Here is a 22,857-nt window from a genome sequence, read left to right as displayed (position 1 = left end):
TAAAACAAGGTGAAAAGGGGATGTTTAAACATTTTGGGCAGAGTAAAATACTTGGGGGTTTCTACATCTATGTCTTGTCATAAAAGGAAAGATTCTGCACACATTTAATCCCTTATAGTCATTAAGTGAATACAGGTTATGGACAGTAAGCAGGACTTCTTGGTTCTTTCACAGTTTTTTAACCAATGCACCTGTTTATAAGACTTTCTGGACTCTGTAGTCATCAGAAAAGAAAAAGAACACTAGGCACTCCCTTGATCAACCTGAGGGGAAATATTCATCAATTTTCTGGTGCTCAGTGGATTGACAGTTATCTACCTTTAGTACGGCCTCAGGGAAGTTTCTGCTGAAGAATCTAACCACCTCCTTCAGATTCGAGCTGCTCTTAGTCCTCACTGTGATCATGTAGCCATCCCCAAACCTGGAACATGATCAAATAAACATTCACAACTTTACATATTGTCTATTCTACATACTTTCTCATTTCCAGTTATTTCATATTTAAACAAATATCTTATAACACAGGCACATTGTTTCAACATATATGCATTATACAACTTTTAAAGGTCCTATGACATGCTGCTTTTTGGATACTTTTATATAGGCCTAATACTGTATCTGAAGTCTCTTTCCTGAAATTCAGCCTTGGTGTAGAATTACAGCCACTAGAGCCAGTCGCACAATGAGCTTTCCTTAGTATGTGCCATTTCTGCGTCTGTAGCTTTAAATGCTATTGAGGAGGAGAGAGGGGGGTCAAGGTGGAGGGAGGGGGTGTGGCCTTGACCAACTGCCACTTTGCTTGTTTGCAAGCCATGATGTCTCTCTCTTTCTCATGGGCGGGCCAAATTCTCTGGGTGGGCAAAGCAGAGAAAGGGGAGGTAACCTTGCTCCTTATGACCTCATAAGGAGGAGATTACAGATTGGCCCATCTGAGTTTTCATTTTCTCAAAGGCAGAGCAGGATACCCAGGGCTCGGTTTACACCTATTGCCATTTCTAGCCACTGGAGGACCATAGGCAGGCTGGGGGAACTCATATTAATGTTAAAAAAACCTCATAAAGTGAAATTTTCATGCCATGGGACCTTTAAAGAACAAGACGTTCACAAGGTAATCGGCACAACACACCTTTTATTTCTATTTTGACGGGAATAGACACTAAACAATGGTGGTATATTTAGGAGCTTAAGGAGGGAATTGATTATATCAATTTTGTATAGAGTAACAGACAAGCAACGTTTATATACATATCTGGTAGGGATGTAACAATACCAAAAACTCACGGTATGATAATATCACAATGATATTTATACGATACAATATTTTTCATGATATTAAAAAAATGAAGAGAAATGATGACTTGAAAAAAAGTCTTTTATTAAATAATAAATCTCATGTGTACAGCATTTTCTATTCATATAAATATTTTAACTTAAAGTACTTCTGCTTTCCTTCTTTAATAAAATCAAATTTAAAAAAAGCCAGCCATGACCTAACCAAAAAAATCAATGCCATTGTAACGAATTGCCTTTGGCATTAATGATTGAACTATGCAGGGTTAGACGCTAATATTTTTAAGCACATGCCCCATGCCCCTATGTCGATATAGACTACTAACTTATAAAACCCGCCCAATTCAAAACCAAATTTAACCTGCTCACTGGGACATGACCATAGATCACATCATCTTAATTTCAGCACAAAGAAGCATGCAGTCAATTATGAGATATAAACCTTTTTTTTCCACCCCCAATGTGAGTATTAAAATAAAATTTCTAAACTTTTGTGCAGCTCAGTCAAGAGATTTCATTTGTGGAAGATTTAATCAAATTTGAAAGCTGTAAAAACCTTTGGATGTTTTGGACATCATGTCTTTTATGGTTGCATTTACACGGTCGAAGAAAAGCTTCAGTTAGTGAAGCTCCAGAAATCAAGAGTATAGTTAGTTGCCATAAAGCCTCCAACATGGTTGTTGAGTGGTGAACTGTCAGCTTTTGACCCAATGATTAGATTATTTTGTGATGATGCAATACTGTAAAACTGTGACATGTGTCAGTTGGCTGGGGGTTTTCTACAAGAAAATGGGGCAGCTGTTGCACAGGTGGTAAAGTGCGTTGTCCACTAATTGTCCAATAATTAATTCTATATATAAATATTGTAAATCCTCTTATTTTTTACATATAATTTGTATTGCTTGGTAGAAGACCAACAGAAATGTTCTGAAACTTAGAACCAAATTATGGTTATAGAAATCCTTAAGATGTCAATTTATCCACAAATGGAACAGAATAATAGGGGCAATTCCATCCATGGGGCATTTACGTTTAAAGGGATACAAGTCTATGAAAGAAGATGGAAGAAATTATTTAATTATGAAACAAATGTACAGTTTGTGCCTGAACAAATATAATATTTGTGTTTTCATAAAAGGTCATCTCAAACTGTATATTATTATAAATATTGTCCTTTAAGTTTGTGTTTTTTTTCAAGATGACAATAAAACGGTCAAGTATAACTAGACACTATATAAATGCAGTCCATTTGCCAGAAATATGACAAATATCAATATCAAACCCTGTTTAAAATGATGCAGATTACAGCACATATAAATCACAAAAGGAATGTGGACCTTTTTACTCTGACCTGTTCTTGAGATGTTGGATACTGCCCAGACATTTGAACCTGCCGTTGACCATAATGCCCAATCTGGTGCACAAAGCCTCACACTCTTCCATGCTGCAGAGGCCAGAATGAAATAATATATTAAGTACACTGGTGAAAAAGAAGTGAAAATCAGCCACAACAGTAAAAAGTATTCCAGCAGAATTCCACTGAATGTGAAGACTGATGTGTCTCACCTGTGTGATGTCAGCACTACTGAGCGTCCAGTCTTTATAACATCCAGGATTAAGTTCCAGAGAAATCTGCGGGCCTTTGGGTCCATGCCAGTGGTGGGTTCATCCTGGAAAACCCCACAAAATACAGTTCAGAAGCTTATGAGGTATAGTAAAAAATAATACTGTATGTACAGTTCATTGTAGTTACTGTTTTCCTTCCACCATGAACAAATAAAATTGACAAATGCTTTCCAGAATCAATTCCCCAAATGAATATACATTAAAGGATCATTCCTGTTTGTCCATCATTTCTGTCAGTTATGATAACATTGTACTTACAAAAGTAATAGCTGAACTCTGGGAACACGGTGACATCACTAAAAAGTGAGCGCACCTAAAATAGTGGTGATAATCACTTATTGCACAGGAAAACGGTCTAGTTCTAACCTGTTTGTTCATCTGACTACAACTGTTTCTTGACCTGTCAGACTACCTTTTTCATCTCGGTAAGTACAATGTTGTGTTCTTGAGTCCATCCAGGGCTGTTTTAGGCAAAACCCCTACTGCTTACTCTGCACAAAACAACTGATACTGATAGAAGACTACAGACAGCCAGACTATGTAGAAGGACACACTATTGGGGGCTGACAATCACTGTCATATCATTAACTGAAACCGCTGGCTGAAGCTTATTTTTTGACCAGGTTACTTATGTTCCATGCAAACATTATAATATAATGAGATCAGACTCATTAGGGCTGTGAGGACAACCGCACAAATGGCGGTTTGTGACATTTCACAAAACTTCAACATTTCAAAAAACAAAACAACATTTCACAAAACACAATAGCAAAAGCAAAACACCAAACAACACTTGGTGAGACCCAAACCAGAAAAGGTAGTTACGTATTGGATAATGATTCCTCATCGCTGATTTCATTTCATTTAGGAGACAAAGTTACCACTTTCCTAGCTATTTATTCAGCAATATACACCGACTCACTGCCCAGAGGCCATCTATCCCCACCATAGTCTCAGTCGTGGTAACACCAATAAATGTACAATAGATAAACATGAACACTAAATTAACCACACAAAACTAAAACCCAAATAACATAAGTGCACACCAAAAACATTAACAAAATATTATTAAAACACGTCAACTACGACAGGAACAGCTCAGAACACAGTCCTAGGAGTCTTTGCACTGCTTAAGCACAGAACAGTCAATTTAGGGCGCAATGCATCCTGCCAGCCATTATTATTGCCTACTATATTGCAGTTTTTATGAACCCATAAAATCCATTTGTTTTTGTAAGCTTCATAAGCTGGTTTATCATGCACCGTTGCTGCAGATGTGCTGCAACAACGGACTAATGCTTAAAATATAAATCATTTATTTCAATAAACACTCTTCAACCAAAATCGGCACAGAAAATAACGTAACATAAAAGTTAGTAAATCAGTCTGCATTGAAGGCAATTCAGTATTTGCTGTGCACAGCTGCTTTATATTGGATAAAAAAGTTTCTGCTTCATTTTATTAAATCCCAGCAGCATCTAAACTCGGCTGGACTGATATGGTGATCCATCCGAAGCCTCTGAAGTGCCGAGTCAGAGCTCAGTGCTTTTGCGCACATACAGACCCTTACACACTCAGACTGGTCGATATTCTTTTTTTTTTGTGAAGGAGACGTCTGGTTAGCTCATCTTTCGCTGCTAATAAACCAGAATTATGCTTTATGCCATGGATTTAGCCCCAGTAGTCAATATGCAGTTTTGTTGTGGATTTAGTACTGCTATGTGTTACTACAATGTGTACAGTGTACATGGGGAGATACTTTGTTGAGTCATTACAGCCCTCTTGTGTTCATCCTCTGTTAGGAACATTTTGTGACAAACTATATCTCGTTTTACATTTAATTTTTGTATAAATGCTAAGTCAGAGTGTACTCGTGCAGCACATTCAAACTTCTTACAAGGAAGATGAGTGAGGGATATCCAATCAGAGCGATGGCAGTGGAAAGCTTGCGTTTGTTTCCTCCACTGTAAGTCCCAGCAGGCTTGTCTGCATACTTTGACAATTCCAGTTTTTCTAATGCCCACTGCACCACCTAGAGGGGGGTAAAGGGGTAATTTCAGTCTGTGATGCTCCTCACAAATGTAGAAAAAGTGTGTGTGTGTGTGTGTGTGTGTGTGTGTGTGTGTGTGTGTGTGTGACCCACCCTTTCCTGGTCTTTCCAGGGAATGCCACGGAGGCGAGTGTAAAGCTCCAGATGTTCCCTGGCTGTCAGGTCATCAAACAGAGCGTCAAACTGGGGACAGTAGCCGATACTCTGCTGCACACGTAAAAGGTCCTTCAGGATACTACACACACACACACACACACACACACACACACACACACACACACACACAGGAAGGATTTCTCAATATCCCTATGACTTTAAAAGGGAACTATGCAGTTTTTTTTAGCTTAATTTACCATAACTGAACAGCTTCGGAGTCACTGGAATGGTTATATGACTTTTTTCGAGTTGAATGGTGGTCGTCTCGCTTCCCTCTAGCACCTGTGAGCGGAAAAACCACCCTTGCAACTTTTGGCCGGCGAGCCGCAGGCCTCAGCGTCAGGAAGTATTGTATGATATCAGGTCTCGCAATGTAACAAATTGCTTCACGGCACTGCTCACATACGTTCCATTCAGGAACCGGCTAACAAGGTAGCAATGGAGTTTTTCACACTATCGTCATACTGAGCCGGCTAAAAAGAAGCAGAAAGCTAGGAAAGCATTGTTGGAGGAACAGATAAAGCAGCCGTCTCATGGCAGTTCGTGAAATGGTGACGTTATTTAATCTATTGATTTGTGTACAGGGACACGTTTTTCTGTGTTTTATCGTGTTGGTGAACACGAATTTTAAACTAATGTATTTGAATGGGATATTACGTGATAACAGCATGATTATGGTAGCGATTAGTATTGAAAATCCGCGTGAGGGGGTGGTGGATGGGTGAAAAAACACAGGACTTTCATCCTGGAGACCGGGGATCGCGTCCCGCGTGTGGTAGTTCCTTTCCGCGTTGTTCTTCTCCTAACCACAACCTTTCCCTGTCTTTCTTTTCCTAACCACAACCGTCCCGTTGTTGTAGCGCGTCGCCGTTGTTGTCGCCGTTGTTGTCGCCGTTTTGTCGCCATCTACCGCGTGTGGCGTCCCCGTTGTTGCATCCCCCAGAGCAGCCCCATGTCATGGCGGTTGTCGCCGGCGTGCAGTGTTTAATTTCCCCGTTGTTGTGTCCCCCAGAGACTGCGGATCATGTTGTCACCATCTCCCCCAGAGCAGGCAGCCCAGCTGCAGCCCAGTGTCATGGCAGTTCGTGAAATAGTAATGTTCCAATTTCGTGGTGACCAGCATGAAATAAAGTAGAAAATCGTTTCCCTGTACACGAATCAATAGATCAAAATAACATCACCATTTCACGAACTGCCGTGAGACTGGGTTGGATAAAGAGGAAACGGCAGACTGACCGAGCGAGGAGTCAGACACAAGTAAACATAGGCGCTGCCAAATATCTATTCCGAAGCTGTAGGGAGAGCTTTATAGAGAAACCTGCAAAAAGCGAGAAAACATGAAGAAATGGCCAAAACTGCTTTGCGCCTCTTTAAGGGACCACTAATTTTTATTTCAATCTAAAAGCAAAATACTCATGCAAACTGTATTAAAATGTATGTGGACAGCTATATGGTCTTTTCTGGTTTCTGTCTTTCCACCAGATGTTGGAACCTGGCTGCAGGGATTTGCTCCCATTCAGCCACAAGAGCATTAGTGAGGTCCAACTCGCAGTCAGCGCTCATAGTGACCTGAGGGTAGAAGCTCTTCCTGCGCCTCTCAATGATGGGCTGGTGTATCCAGTACCTTCATTCCAATCTTAACAGGGAGAAAAGGCTGTTTGCCGTTAGTGCTTAGGATCCTTAAAGTGCTCATATTATGGTTTTTGGCTTTTTCCCTTTCCATCATAGTGTTATATTTCTTTTTTGTGCTTGTAATAGGTTTACAAAGTGAAAAAGCCCAAAGTCCACCCCAAAGGGACTTACCATCTCCAACAGAAAACACTGTTCACAAACTGCTCCAAACAGCTCTATTGTAGTCTAGCCTTTACTTCCGTTATGAACGTAGATGGAACAGAAATGAGATGCCTCACTTGGTGGCTAAAACAGAGAGCTCACACAGAGTGAAAAGAGGAGCTGCAGCAATGTGCGGTACAACAAAACAATGTAAACCTATTCTGGTACAACCTCTGAATACAATTATGAACCTGAAAATGAGCATAATATGAGCACTTTAATGCTCTAGCCTTATTATTGCAGTGCTTGTAAATATCCTTTAGGCAGGGTAGGGCATAGCCTATTGTATGTTCAGCCAAACGAACCACTCTTTGCAGGGCCTTGCGGTCCTGTTCAGTGCTGTATTTGAGGGGATACCCGGAATTTCCACAGGCATTTCAGGTGAAGTCTCTGCCTTCCCTTTCTCACCACAGACTCAGTATGCAGGGCCCAGGTCAGGCCCTCAGTGATGTGGACACCAATGTACTTTAGGCTGTCCCCCCTTTCCACTGAGGACCTGTTGATATCAAAGGGGGCATAGCTCCTTCCCTGCTTCTTCCCAAAGCCCATTATCAGCTCCTTAGTCTTGCTGACATTCAGGACGTGCAGGCGAAAGTGGCTACACAGTTGTGTGTGTAGAGGCAGTAGAGCAGGGTGCTCAAAACTCTTGGGGTGCTCCGATGTAAAGGATGATGGTGGAAGAGGTGTGTACACCCACCCTGACCACCTGGGATCGACATCCACAGTAAGGGGTTTAATCCCAGGTCCTTGAGCTTTTTGACGAGCCTGGAGGGAACTATGATGTTAAACGCTGAACTGTAGTCATTGTTTTTTATTAGGGCCCAAGCACGAAAGTGCCAGGGCCCAACGGTCCCCTCCAGATTCTAATGACAATGTCTATAACACCATTTCAGCTGATGGTGTGCATGGTGATCTTAGGCATGTTGTCACAATCAGCAATGGAAACCCATTTCATGAACAACATTTCTAGTGCTTACATTGCTGAGGCCAAAATTAGTAGTTTGGAACTCAGTAGTGGGTTTTTTCATCAACAGGTGAAAGGTCAAATATAGCCATGATGGTGCCATATTGAAAGTCACTAAGCTCCTCCGAATCAACCATATTACTGCAGATGTTTATCAGTGGAGATGGCAAGACTGTATGCTTGATTTTATAGACCTGTTAAAAATAAGTGTGGCTGAGGCAGCTTACAAAATCAGAATCAGAATTAAAAAAAAGATTTATTGCCAGGTAAGTCAGTAGGTAAGTAGGCGGGTGGGAGGGTTCTGTGCATAGTGGAGGACTTTGTTTGTGGTACCATAGAGAATACTGTGTCACAGCCCAGTCTGTGACCTCTGGACTTCCCCTGTGTTTCCTGTTTGTTTCCCTGTCTGTCTTTCCCTGTGTCTCCTCCCCTGTGTGTGTGTATGTGCTCATCAGCAGGGGTCTGGCTCTACAATCGTTACCAGGCACACCTGACTTCCATTAACCATCAAGCTCAGTATAAGAAACGTGGCTCGCGGGTAGATTGGTCATCAACATGCATTATCGCGATAGTGCAATTTAATTAAAAACTCTATCATAGGCCAATTTTGTATCATTTCTATTGCATATCGTTTCTATTGCCCATTACTACTGGAAATACATCCTTTTCTGGGCTTTTTTGATGAGGGAGCTAATATTCAGCTCCCACTTGAGGTCCTGGTGGTCAATGGAGCCCAGGAAGCAGAATTACTTCACAGTGTTCACTGTGGAGTCACCCAGGATGATTGAGATGGGTAGGGCTGCGTCCTTCCTAAAGCCCACAACCATCTCCACTGTCTTCAGAGCGTTTAGCTCCAAGTTGTTCTGACCGCACCAGGTCACCAGGTGGTCAATCTCCCACCTGTAGGTGGACTAATCCCCACCAGAGATGAGTCCAATTAGGGTGGAGTTGTCCACGAACTTCAGGAGTTTGATGGACTGGTGACTTGAGGTGCAGCTGTTGGTGTACAGGGAGAAGAGCATAGGGGAAAAGACACAGCCTTGAAGGGAACCAGTGCTGACGGTCACAGAGTCAGAGACGTGTTGTCTTCACACGCTGTTTTCGGTTAGACAGGAAGTCTGTGATCCACCTGCAGGTGGAGTCAGGCACGTGCAGCTGCAAGAGCTTGTCCTGTAGCAGAGCTGGTAGGATGGCAGAGCAGAAGTCCACAAACCGGATCCTGGTGTAGGTTCCTGTGGAGTCCAAATGAAATGACTGCGTTGACTACAGACCTGTTCTCTATAGGTGAACTGCAGGGGGTCCAGGAGTGGGTTGGTGAGGGTTTTGAGGTGAGCCAGAACAATGCACTCATAAACACAGAGGTCAGGGCGATGACTCTGTAGTCATTCAGTCCTGTGATTATTGTTTTCATGAGGATAGGAATGCTGGTGGAGGACGTGAAGCAGGCTGGTCAGCACAGTGCTTCAGGGTGGATGGAGAGAAAGAGGTGGTCTGGCTTTTTTGCTTTTTTTTTTTTTTAACAGTCGTTTAACATCTCTTTCCAGGATAATGAGGGTCGGAGTAGTGAAGCGGGAGAGGGGGGACTCTGGGGTGGGCAATGACGAGGCCCCAACACCTATTGGGGTGAGGGAGGTGTGGCAGGAGGACTGGAGCTGGTGAATACATAGGGATGGAGACAGAACTGCATGGTCTTTCAAAACGACAGTAGAAGGTGTTTAAAAGCCCGGACACACAGAGCCGATAATCGGCCGTTGGACAGTCTGGTGAGGTCAGTGACTCGAGTCTGTTCGGTGTGTTCCGTGTCGTCGTCCGTCCGAGGGGCCATCGTCCTTAATTTTGGCCGATTTGACATGTATAATCGGCGGGGCAGGCACTGCCAGCAGTTGGACTCAAATGACCCATCTGATTGGTAGAGTGGAAACTGGAAATTGGTAACCAGGAAAAGGGGAGCGGAATGAGCGTGACTAGAGTCTCTCAAAATCTGACGAAAATCTTTTAAACTGACCTTTGTTGATCTGAAATGAAGACCGATTCAGCAACTGCATGGCCTATCTGGCTGTACACACTCACCGGAGGGCAGCTAGCAGCTAACAGCTACTACCGCACTACTGTTTTTTTAGGGGGAATAAACTTCAAGACGTGATATGACCTGTCCTCCGGAGGACATAGCCACACCACCGCCGCTCTGTGGATTGTTATTGGGATGATTATCACAGAAGCCTGTCTGAATACACTCACCGGACGGCAGCTAGCAGCTAACGGCTAACGTTAAACACCATCTGAGTTGAAAACGCATCTTGTTGACACGTAAGGGCCCTGTTCATGTGGCCCAGACATCCCTCCATCCATCCATCCATCTTCATCCGCTTATCCGGGGTCGGGTCGCGGGGGTAGCAGCTCCAGCAGGGGACCCCAAACTTCCCTTTCCCGGGCCACATTAACCAGCTCCGACTGGGGGATCCCGAGGCGTTCCCAGGCCAGGTTAGAGATATAATCCCTCCACCTAGTCCTGGGTCTCCCCCGAGGCATCCTCCCAGCTGGACGTGCCTGGAACACCTACCTAGGGAGGCGCCCAGGGGGCATCCTTACCAGATGCCCGAACCACCTCAACTGGCTCCTTTCGACGCAAAGGAGCAGCGGCTCTACTCCGAGCTCCTCACGGATAACTGAGCTTCTCACCCTATCTCTAAGGGAGACGCCAGCTACCCTCCTGAGGAAACCCATTTCGGCCGCTTGTACTCTGGATCTTGTTCTTTCGGTCATGACCCAGCCTTCATGACCATAGATGAGGGTAGGAACAAAAACTGACCGGTAGATTGAGAGCTTTGCCTTCTGGCTCAGCTCTCTTTTCGTCACAACGGTGCGATAAATTGAATGTAATACCGCACCTGCTGTGCCGAATCTCCGACCAATCTCCCGCTCCATTGTCCCCTCACTCGCGAACAAGACCCCAAGGTACTGGCCTCCGATTTAGAGGTGCTGATCCTCATCCCAGCCGCTTCACACTCGGCTGCGAACCGATCCAGTGAGTGCTGAAGGTCACAGGCCGATGATGCCATCAGGACCACATCATCTGCAAAAAGCAGCGACGAGATCCCCAGCCCACCGAACTGCAACCCCTCTCCACCCCGACTACGCCTCGATATCCTGTCCATAAATACATATATATGTAATAATGTTCAGAAATCCTATGAAACATCGAGGAAGGGATGAAGTGACCCTACCCGGAGGAAGCCCGGGGCCCCCGTCTGGAGCCAGGCCCAGATGGAGGGCTCGTCAGCAAGCGTCTGGTGGCCGGGTTTGCCACGGAGCCCGGCCGGGCACAGCCCGAAAAAGCTACGTGGCGGACATCTCTCCATCCCATGGGCCCACCACCTGTGGGAGGAACCGCTGGGGTCGGGCGCGCTGCCACATGGGTGGCAGTGAAGGTCAGGGGCCTCGACGGACCAGACCCGGGCAGCAGAGGCTGGCTCTGGGGACGTGGAATGTCACCTCTCTGTGGGGGAAGGAGCCGGAACTTGTGCGGGAGGTGGTGCGCTACCGGTTAGATCTGGTGGGGCTTACCTCTACGCACAGTCTTGGTTCTGGAACCATACTCCTGGATAGGGGTTGGACTCTTTTCTTCTCCGGAGTTGCCCAGGGTGTGAGGCGCTGGGCGGGTGTGGGGATACTCACAAGCTCCCGGCTGAGCGCCGCTACGTTGGAGTTTAACCCGGCGGACGAGAGGGTCGCCTCCCTACGCCTGAGGGTTGTGGGGGGGAAAACTCTGACTGTTGTTTGTGCATATGCACCGAACAAGAGTTCGGAGTATTCGGCCTTCTTGGAGACCTTGAGTGGAGTCCTGCATGGGGCTCCAGTCGGGGACTCCATAGTTCTGCTGGGGGACTTCAATGCGCATGTGGGTAATGATGGAGACACATGGAGAGGCGTGATTGGGAGGAACGGCCTCCCTGATCTAAACCAGAGTGGTTGTTTGTTGTTGCACTTCTGTGCTAGTCATGGATTGTCTATAACGAACACCATGTTCGAACATAGGGATGCTCATAAGTGTACTTGGTACCAAAGGTCAATGATCGATTTTATAATCGTTTCATCTGATCTGAGGCCGTATGTTTTGGACACTCGGGTGAAGAGAGGGGCGGAGCTGTCAACCGATCACCATCTGGTGGTGAGTTGGGTCAGGGGGTGGTGGAAGACTCTGGACAGACCTGGTAAGCCCAAACGGGTAGTGCGGGTAAATTGGGAACGTCTGGAGGAGGCCCCTGTCCGACAGACTTTCAACTCACACCTCCGGCGGAGCTTTTCGTGCATCCCTGTGGAGGCTGAGGGCATTAAACCTGAGTGGACAATGTTCAAAGTTTCCATTGCTGAAGCTGCGGTGAGGAGCTGTGGTCTTAGGGTCTTAGGTGCCTCAAGGGGCGGTAACCCACGAACACCGTGGTGGACACCGGTGGTCAGGAAGCCGTCCGACTGAAGAAGGAGTCTTTCCGGGATATGTTATCCCAGACGACTCCGGAGGCAGTTGCAAGGTACCGAAGGGCTCGAAGGGCTGCAGCCTCTGCCGTGAAAGAGGCAAAGCAGCGTGTGTGGGAGAAGTTTGGAGAAGACATGGAGAAGGACTTTTGGTCGGCACCAAGGTACTTCTGGAAAACCGTTCGCCACCTCAGGAGGGGGGAAGCGGGGAACCATCCAAGCTGTGTACAGTAAGGATGGGACGCTGTTGACCTCAACTGAGGAGGTAATAGGGCGGTGGAAGGAGCACTTTGAGGAACTCCTAAATCCGACTAATACGCCCTCTATGGTAGAGGCAGAGCTGGAGGATGAGGGGGGATTGGCATCAATTTCCCTGGTGGAGGTTGCTGAGGTAGTTAAACAACTCCACAGTGGCAAAGCCCCAGGAATTGATGAGATCCGTCCAGAAATGCTTAAAGCTCTGGGTGTGGAGGGGTTGTCTTGGTTGACACGCCTCTTCAACATTGCGTGGAAGTCTGGGACGGTGTCTAAGGAGTGGCAGACCGGGGTGGTGGTTCCCCTTTTTAAAAAGGGGGACCAGAGGGTGTGTGCCAATTACAGGGGTATCACACTTCTCAGCCTCCCCGGTAAAGTCTACTCCAAGGTGCTGGAAAGGAGGGTTCGGTAGATAGTTGAATCTCAGGTTGAAGAGGAACAATGCGGATTCCGTCCTGGTCGTGGAACAACGGACCAGATCTTTACTCTCGCAAGGATCCTGGAGGGAGCCTGGGAGTATGCCCAACCAGTCTACATGTGTTTTGTGGATCTGGAGAAGGCGTATGACCAGGTGCCCCGGGAGATACTGTGGGAGGTGCTGCGGGAGTACGGGGTGAGGGGGTCCCTTCTCAGGGCCATCCAATCTCTGTACGACCAAAGCGAGAGCTGTGTCCGGGTTCTCGGCAGTAAGTCGGACTCGTTTCAGGTGAGAGTTGGCCTCCGCCAGGGCTGTGCTTTGTCACCAATCCTGTTTGTAGTGGCCCAGACATATTAATTGTATTTTGTGTCTGGTAAGAGGCACAAAGGCACTCTAAAACTTGCCCCAACCACTGCCGTTTTAGCTCAGGGGACGCTTGTAGTACGTAGCTGCAGCTTCTCCGTGTTACCTGCACTGATTTGGGTCGGGGTTTTTTCTATCGAAAGTACTAGCGTAGCTATAGCGATTAAGATTAACGTAAAAATTGGCCAGAATTCTCCTTTAAAGTTACCTGTGAGTACTGTTACGATTAGAATAAGGATATGTGAAGCAAAGCTATCAGCTAGAAGTCCCATTGCTGAATAAAAGACATGTACTGAATAGGTTGAAATTTGCCAAAGGACATATTGACATTGAAATGGGGCAACATTCGGTGGACTGATGAAAGCAAATTGTTCTTTTTGGGTCTAGGGGCCGCAGACAGTTTGTCCGATGACCCCCATGCACTGAATTCAAGCCACAGTATACTGTGAAGACAGTAAAGCATGGTGGTGCCAAAATTATGTTATCAGGATGTTTCTCATACTGCGGTGTTGGGCCTATTTATTGCATACCAGGGATCATGGATCAGTTTCAATACATCAAAATACTTGAAGAGGTCATGTTGCCTTATGCTGAAGAGAAAATGCAATTGAAATGGGTCTTTCAACAAGACAATGACCCAAAACACACCAATAAGCGAGCAAAGTCTTCCAGATGAACAAGATTGATGTTATGGAGCAGCCAGCCCAATCCCCAGACCTCAATCCCATAGAAAACTTGTGGGGTGACATCAAAAATGCTGTTTCAGAGGCAAAACCCAGTAATGCAGAGGAATTGTGGAATGTAGTTCAATCGTCCTGGGCTGGAATACCTGTTCACAGGTGCCAGAAGTTGGTCGACTCCATGCAACACAGATGTGAAGCAGTTCTCAGAAATAATGGTTATGCAACTAAATATTAGTGCAGTGATTCAAAGTAAAGCGAACCCTTGAGACATTTTTCAGTTCATACAGTAAATGTTTGAGTTTGTAAAGAAAAATGCAAATACTGCTATTTTTTGAACAGCCTAATATTCCTTTTTCTTCACTTTCTGTAAAGGTATAACACAAACCTGATCAATTCTGATCATGTTTTGACTTGGAATTGAATGTGCAGTGTTCCCAATGCATTGATATTATGGAATTAAAAGCTATTCTAAGGATTTTGAGCATTATTCACTTTTTTAAAACACACTGCTATTATTCTGAACACAACTGTACATTTGATCATAAAGTGTGCTTTTTCTAACTGATGTTTACCAGCCGCTACAGCGATTTGTTTTCCAGCATTTTTGTGAATCTGTGTGTGTGTGTGTGTGTGTGTGTGTGTGTGTGTGTATGTGTGTGTGTGTGTGTCATCATTATCAGCTGTTTATATGTCTGTGGCCAAGTTTTGTCACTGTGATTGCATTGCAACCACCAAGAAACTTCACAGGTGTGTAGTTGAGATCAAAATGAAGGCCGAGTTCGAAAATGGGTACGGTCCGAGCAACAGCCCTGGCCCTACAACTGTGCAAGATACAGTCACAAATCTTGCTTTGCTGCTAAATAATAAAGACTACAGAAGAACATTTAAGTTATCTTATTTTTCTGGCACTGACCTGTTTCCATCGATGAAGGCCTCTCCTCCAGTGGTGCACTCATCTCCAGTTAGCATCTTGAAGGTGGTAGTCTTTCCGGCTCCATTTACTCCTAGCAGTCCGAAACACTCACCAGGCCGGACACCCAGACACAGCCGGTCCACTGCCAGGATATGACCCATCTTCCTGGATTTATACAACTAAACACATGCAAATATACAAACCATACAAGCATTTTAGTAAGTTAAAACACATTAACTACAAATCATGGCTATTTCACATGTAAGATGGTTGTTTTAACCAGTAGGTTAATTTACTCTCTTTGCATAGCTAGAGACATTGCTGTAGCTTCTAGGGATTTTCTAAATGTTGATGGGCTGACTGTGTAAACCTTTGTCAGGTTCTCGATCTTCAGCATGTCGTTGTCAGCATCTCCTTGTAACACTCTTCGTCTTTCACAAGCCACGTCTACATCATCATCGTCTATAGGCTGGCAGCTGACTGGCACCCTCCTAAACACATGCACACAAACTATTTCAGTTGTATCTTTGTGTTTGTGTTATATCTTTGTGTTGTCACATGTAGTGACATCCTACATTTCCTAAAACATAACCTAACATTGTAAAGATTATCCAACGGTCCCTGGCACTGAAAGTGAGGAACCTATTGTTTTTATAAGGATTATTAGGTCCCAAAACTAAACTGTATTTTACCTACACCTTTAACAAAAGAAAACAGTCAAAACTTGTTTTGTTTGCCTCTTGGTTAGTTTGTGTCCACACAGCAACATTCAAGAGCGGTCCAAAAGTTTTAAACAAATGCCATGCGTGAGCAAGCTGTTCTCTCATTGGTCAGAAATGTTACCGGGAAGACTTTTCTTTTCTTCATTATGGAGAACCAGCAGTGTGTATTGCCAATTGTTTTCCTTGTGTTTGTGGTTGTGTGGTTATTATACCAATGTTTAGTCCAATAAAAAATATCCAGTTCCAGTGAGCATCTAGACTGCGACTAGAAAACAATGTCCTAATGCATCTTATTTGAAGATTTGCCACCCCAAAAGTTTGCCGTGTGGGAAATGAACATTTTGGATTTATTTCTTCTTTTTTTTTTTTTTAGAATCAATGTACTGATTTTGGTGAAGCCTATGATGATGTGTTTTAAGTTGTGGAGACAGGCTCTAATGGGTGCCGCACAGCAATTGTTCTTCAAACGGTTCATCAGGTAAGCAAAATTATTAGATTATCTTTATTAACCTATTTTTTATATCAGGCAATGCACAAGCCAGTTGTTTCAGATGGTAGGGTCGCTCAAGAGTTTGAGTGGAGGCGAGCCGAGACCACCCTCTCTAGGTGATCTAAGCCCCCTTATTTTACCCCGCATCTCAGTATGATTGCTCTGTTATCATATGCTCAAAACGAACAAATCCAACCTGGGGATGAAACGCTCTGGGTTTGGAAAAAACTGGTCCAAACGAGCTAGGTATAAACACACCCTAACAAAAAAAGTTTTGTAACAGTGTACAGTTAGAAAATACCAGTCCAAATTACATTGGACCATATTGCATTATTTTCCTCTAGCACTGGAGGTTGTGCATGCAAAGGAAGGAAATCCAGATGAAATTAAGTTGGTTTGAAGTGTTTTGGTCAACTTGCAACATGTACTTTTTAGACAGTACCTGATTTCAATATCTTGTCTACTGTCATGTCAGGGAATATGGCAGGTTTCAATAGTGGATCATAAGGTATAAATAACAGCTGTCAAGGATCAGCTGAGCTTTATGCTGCAATAAAACAAATCTCAGTATAGCGGATGAGCCTCACTTAATATCAAAATATCAAACTTATGCCACATTTGCATCATGAAAAGTCCAGCTGCTTTTGCTGTTAACCTAGCAGTTCATGTTTGCACTGCACAGACAGCAATCAACATAGCAGTACCTGTTTGCACTGCACAGAAAACAATCAGCTTTGATACAGAAGAAAATGTCTGAATCTTATGCTTATAAGCCAAGATGTGAAGTGACAAGCACTTTTTAAAATCTCGTTTGATCTGAATCCGAGACCTCTAGCTCACCTGGTATGGTGTGTGTCCCATGTAGGCTTAACCCTTGGCAGTGGCCCAGGTTTCGAATCCGACCTGCGGCCCTTTGCTGGGTGTCATCCCATTTCTCTCCCCCATTTCCTCTCTATCTGCACTATCTAATAAAAATAATAAAAGCCACTTCTTTATCCTAATATCACTGTGAAGAGTGGGATCTGGTGATAGTAGCACTAATATGATGTCTGTATGTTTGGATTGGACTCTGAGAAGAAGTGATTGGACATTTGTGGCAAATAGTCACTGCATTATATGTTTATTTCGGAATAATGTATTCATATTTGTTTGCATCCCTAGGAGAGAGACAATACTTCCGGTGCAAAACGAACCTAGGGGTTATTAACAGATGTGTACCCAACAGATGTGTACTTGCTCTCTGGGACATGTTTTCATGCTAATCGAATGTGTTTGTAGCTTGAAAGACGCTAGTGTGGACTGCTGATTAGCTTACAACGCTAGTATTCGGGGCACAGGGAAAGTAAAAACAAATCGCTATTTATACTACTAAAAAGGCTCAAAATATCACCAAACTTCAACGGTAGCATAATGAGGCTCCCTAAATGTTAACCGAAGCATTAGAACATTGTAAGTGTACAGACAGTTTATTGAATGAAGAGCTGAGGGAGCTCCGTGAAAGGGCTACGAGAGAGAGAGAGCTACCGGTAATCAATGCACAGCCTCGTACTTCGGGAAACTGGTGGTGTAACTGTGGATATTGTGAAGCTATGGCCACGGAACAGGAGTGTCTGTTGCATGGAGTAGGACCTGTTGTGTCGCGACACCCAAGAGATGCAGTGCTTTGTACAGTCTGAAGATTTCCCCTCTCTGATAAACAGGGCTGTACTTGAAACTTTTTTCGGCGACCCAGACCGGAGGGACCAGTTGTACAGTTATCCACTGAGTAAGTACACTAGACAAGTCATGCAGAGTGCGATTATTTCCGATATATTGAGCAAATTGCTTTTGATTTTAGTTTGCATCGCCAGCTGTAAGTCATGACTGGTTTTCAAGACGGCGGCAGCATGTAAACATGAACGCGAGTGTCTTTATAATCTATCTTTTCAATAAACTGTCTGTACACTTACAAAGTTCTCAATGCTTCGGTTAACATTTAGGGACCCTCATTATGCTATCGTTGAAGTGTGGCCTTTTTAGTGGTATCAATAGCGATTTGCTTTTACTTTCCCTGTGCCCCGAATACTAGCATGGTAAGCTAATCAGCGGTCCGCGCTAGTGTCATTCAAGCTAAAAACTCATTTGATTAGCATGAAAACATGTCCCAGAGAGCATGCCCGGATTATCCATAAGGGCACTTGGGCCAGTGCCCAGGGGCACCAACCATTCACAACCAGTGGGGGGGCACCACATGACACAAGCTTTAACAATATTTTCTGTAAATTGTTATATTATTCACTTGAAATTGTTGAAAGACCATACATTATTCGTTTATGAACACTAATTTCAGAATAATAATAATATAATAATAATAAATTATAAATAAATCCATATTACATGACCACTATCACTCCCCTCCCCAATCTGTCAGAGTTGAGTTGGTCCACAAGTACGCGCCAATGTATCATGGGGGTTAACAATAATCAAAAGTGGCCAGTTTAACCCCCCAAAAATGTTATCATAATGATGAATTTAAAATATTAACTGTTATAAAAAAAATGATAAGTGGTTGGTTTTCTTGATTCAATGTAATTGGCAAGCAAAGAAAAACATTTTTTCACACAAACCCCCCCACCTCTGAGTGAGACTTGGTTGCGCCCAACCCTTCTCCGTGTTTTCCTCGCTTTGTGAGTTTATTCAGTATGCAGAGAAGTGTAAAAGACCGGTCTACAGTCTGCGCTTCTTTTCCTAGAACTCATATTTCTTTCAGAGGAATTTGTGCAATAAATCCATATTCTTAGATCTAATATTGATAGTCTTTAGTCCATATCTTATTAATTTTGGGTCCTTTTATTGTCATTAGCTGTGATGCTAAAGCAGTTTTAGCTTTCCCATGATGCTTTTGAACGTTTTTGACCAATCAGAGGAGTTGCTTTCAGGGCCCGTGAAATAAAGTCGGAAAAATACAAATTTGACCGACCCACAATGCTGCAATATATTGTATTGATTTTGGCTTTTTGAATTGAGACATTTGAATATAGTGCTCACTGCTCATATGCCTACATGTATGTAGTTGGATAAGTTAGTAAATTACATTTGAGAAATCCCCTTGATTATGTCTGATATTTTTGGCAGGGGGAAAGCAAGTGTTGGTTTCTCTTTGCATAATGACAATGCTTTGTTTTTTGTTTGTTTTTTTGGCTTGTCTGCTGGGCTGATGTACTGATGTGTATTGATTTTGACATTTTGAATTGAATGCTGTGCTTTTTTAAATTGACATTTGAATATAGTGCTCACTGCTCATATGCCTACATGTATGTAGTTGGACAAGTTAGTAAATTACATTTGAGAAATCCCCTTGATTATGTCTGATATTTTTGCCAGGAGGACAGCACAGGTAAAGGAGGTGGTGGACGGGGTGGTGGACGGGGGGGGGCGGGCCTTTGAGGTATAGTGCCCAGGGGCAAAACATTGTCTTAATACGGGCCTGCCAGAGAGCAACAGAGTGGGTACACATCTGTTAATAACCCCTAGGTTTGTTTTGCCCCGGAATTGTCCTTTAAAGTAAGAGGAATAGATAGTTGAGATAAAGTAAGTCATCAATCAGTCAAACATACAACTGCAAACATAACTTTCTTGTGGTTGCATTGCATTATCATATGTTTTTGTCTACTGTGGTTGGGGAAGCTGGTACCTAATATAGCCTTCTCTGTAATGCATAATTTATTAATTGTACAATGGTAGCTCTAAGGTTACTCTTTAATTCTGAAGGAGTGACAGTAAAACCTGACACCTCACACACTCAAACACACAACACTCACGTGGGTTTCCTGAGGAAGTTGTACTGGCAGAGGATGGTAATGAGAAAGCCAACAAAGCCTTCGATTGTCATGGCAACTAGTCCTCGGGTCACAATGTCCCACTCAAATGGAGACTTCATCTTGTCAAACTGGCCTGAAAACACACATTCACAATAACTTATATCTTCGTACTTTACTCTCACAAATAAAATGTCATAGAATTACATCTTTGTTTCGCCCTACTTTAACCGTCCCAACCCCAAATCCCGCTGGCGGGTTTGAAAAAGCATGTTTTGTTTAAAAGATTGCCAAAGAAAACCCACTTAGCCTAAAAAGAAGCTGAAAAAAACTAATTGTTCGTAACGAATGTTTGGCAACGAATGAGCCCAATCGCTACATAACTTTGTAGTTTCAAATAGGTCTGACATGTGTGCAAATTTTGGTGAGTTTTCCAGCATGCTAAGCCCCTCAAAAATGCGAGCGATGACGGGCCATTGCGCATTGTTTTAGCTATCAAAATTCTTTTGATATCTTTTTGTCATAAGGGTCCTCCGAGTCTCTATGCAAGTTTTCGTGCCAATTGGACTCACGCCCCAGGAGCAGTTAGACAAAGTAGGTTTCCCATATATCGATATTTTGCCGATTATTAAAAAAACATTAAAACAGCGCCATCTAATGGCCAATTGCCCCCAAGTTTGGCACATATGCTAAACCGGCCATGATGAAAAACTTTTTGAAGTTTTCAAGGACTAGTTTGAACGAATGTAAAACAGATGAAAAATGCATGAATTAATAATGGCCGCCTTCCAGTTGGGCGGAGATGATGAAGGTAAATGGGAAATATGACCGCAATGATAAGAGCAATATGTGTATTAAATCTGGTGAAGATCGGAGCAACTATGTCCAAGTTAAGCCCTTCCACGCCTTAGGGGGCGCTTACAGGTATGGGCCAAATCGCTGTACAGTCTCGCAAAGCTCCCAGGGCGCCAATTTTTGTGAGTTTTCCTCTAGCTCACCCAGTAAGAGCGTGCGCCTCATGTTGGCTGAGTCCTGCAGCGGCGCGGGTTCGAATCTGGCCTGCTTTCCTGTGCTGTGTGTCATCCCCCATCTCTCTCCCCCTTACATGTCTATCCACTGTCACTCTATAATAAAGGGAAAAGCCCCCCAAAACAATTTTTAAAACATTTTTTTGGTGAGTTTTCGTATATATTGAGGCCGTCAAAAATGTGCCCAAGGGCTAAAACCAATTAGGGGGCGCTATAGAGCAACCATACCACTCTCAAGCCTAAATGTGAACTCAGATCAAATCATTTTCTATTCTGCACATGGCTGCACAACTTCGAGAGTTTTCGTGCATCCTAAAGTCCTCAAACACCTGTTCGTAAAATGAAGAAATTCAAATAGGTCTGACGTGTGCAAATTTTGGTGAGTTTTCCCTCAAAAATGCAAGTGACGTTGCGGAATAATAATAATAATAATTAAAGATGCAAGCAGCGATGACGGGTCCTCGCCCCTTGCCTGGGGGGTTACTAAAGTTCCAATTTTTTATTTCAAAATTTGGTATATTAACTTCTCTTTTTTTCAGAATTCCGAAGCTCGTTAGAGGGCGCTATGGAGCCCCCTGATAATGCTTGAGTCCAATCACTACATAACTTTGTAGTTTTTGCCAGGTCTGACATGTGTGCAAATTTTTCAAGCAGAGTTTTCCAGCATGCTAAGTCCTTCAAAAATGCGAGTGACGTCGTGGAATAATAATCCTTACAAAAACAATCGGTTCCTTCGCACTTTCGTGCTCGGGCCCTAACTATGACGGGGTCCAAGCCTACCGGCGCCAGGTGCCAGTCGCCCCTGATGCCAGTCGCCCCCGACAACCCGGGGAGCATGCGAAAGTGGGACCCAAAACATAATGGTGGGGAGGCAAACATCAGGAAATATCGAGAGGTGTGCGGTACATGCCATTGCAAATATCCCAGAGCCCTAAAGGATTTTTAACAACCTCTGGTCCGTCTGGTTTTATTTTCTATAAAAGCTTGTAAAACATCAACCCTGTTGTCCACAGTTAATCTATGAAAATAATTTTTTTTCAGGAAAAACTAGGCTAATATTTGTGCTGCAGTGAGGTCATTTGAATGTTAAAAAGGTTGTAGGACCATGAAGACAAATAAATAAATAAAACGGAACATGAATCTCATAGATATATATATATATATGTATATATATATATATATATATATTGTGTATATTATATATTGGCATCGTATACGACACGCTTGACCACAGAAGAGGTAAGAGGGCCCAAACTATAGCGCCCCCTAATGGCTGGTCTTTGCCAAATTTGGTACAGTGCCACAGAGCTGCATGCCGAACAAGCATGACAAGCTTCATGTTGATAGAAATGACTACGGCAGAGATATTGCAATTGCAAATGTCCCATTTAAATGCATAATTATCGGCCGAAACACGTCTACGTTGACTAGAGCGCCCCCTAATGGCCAATCCTCGCCAAATTTGATACAGTGCCTCAGAGTTGAAGTGTTTTGCTGATAGCATTTAATTTGGCCGAGATGCTGAAGTTCGTGTTTCATAGCTAGCTACGAAATTTAGTTTGGTCATAAATTAGGCATACTTAAATGTGGCAAAATTCTTTTAATAACTTTTGGTCAAACCTACCAGGTTTCGTGCCGATCAGTTGCATGGCCTAGGACGAGTTCGAAAAAGTTGGTTTTGCACATTGTGCGATATTGCGAATAAACTTCTTTGCAGAAATGGGCGCGGCCTATATCCTGTGATTCGTTGATTCAAGGAACACAGGGATGTAAGGATTTCTAATGTGCGATGAGTA

The 22,857-nt window shown here is 43.7% G+C and overlaps 1 protein-coding gene across 1 annotated transcript in view; it reads right to left on the bottom strand.

Moving 5' to 3' along the window:
• Nucleotides 1-22,857, bottom strand: part of abca2 (ATP-binding cassette, sub-family A (ABC1), member 2) — a 176,862-nt gene that overhangs the window by 16,700 nt on the left and 137,305 nt on the right. Inside the window, exons 39-46 of the mRNA XM_078250330.1 lie at nt 20,037-20,169; nt 15,395-15,515; nt 15,025-15,203; nt 5,060-5,201; nt 4,814-4,948; nt 2,857-2,960; nt 2,642-2,734; nt 319-421 (exon numbers count right to left, since the gene is read on the bottom strand). Of these exons, the coding sequence (XP_078106456.1) occupies nt 319-421; nt 2,642-2,734; nt 2,857-2,960; nt 4,814-4,948; nt 5,060-5,201; nt 15,025-15,203; nt 15,395-15,515; nt 20,037-20,169 (1,010 nt within the window). The remainder of the gene's footprint in view (nt 1-318; nt 422-2,641; nt 2,735-2,856; nt 2,961-4,813; nt 4,949-5,059; nt 5,202-15,024; nt 15,204-15,394; nt 15,516-20,036; nt 20,170-22,857) is intronic.

Source organism: Sander vitreus, chromosome 5 (genome assembly GCF_031162955.1).
Source record: "Sander vitreus isolate 19-12246 chromosome 5, sanVit1, whole genome shotgun sequence".
Taxonomy (NCBI): domain Eukaryota; kingdom Metazoa; phylum Chordata; class Actinopteri; order Perciformes; family Percidae; genus Sander; species Sander vitreus.
This window is presented reverse-complemented; position numbering and strand designations above follow the sequence as displayed.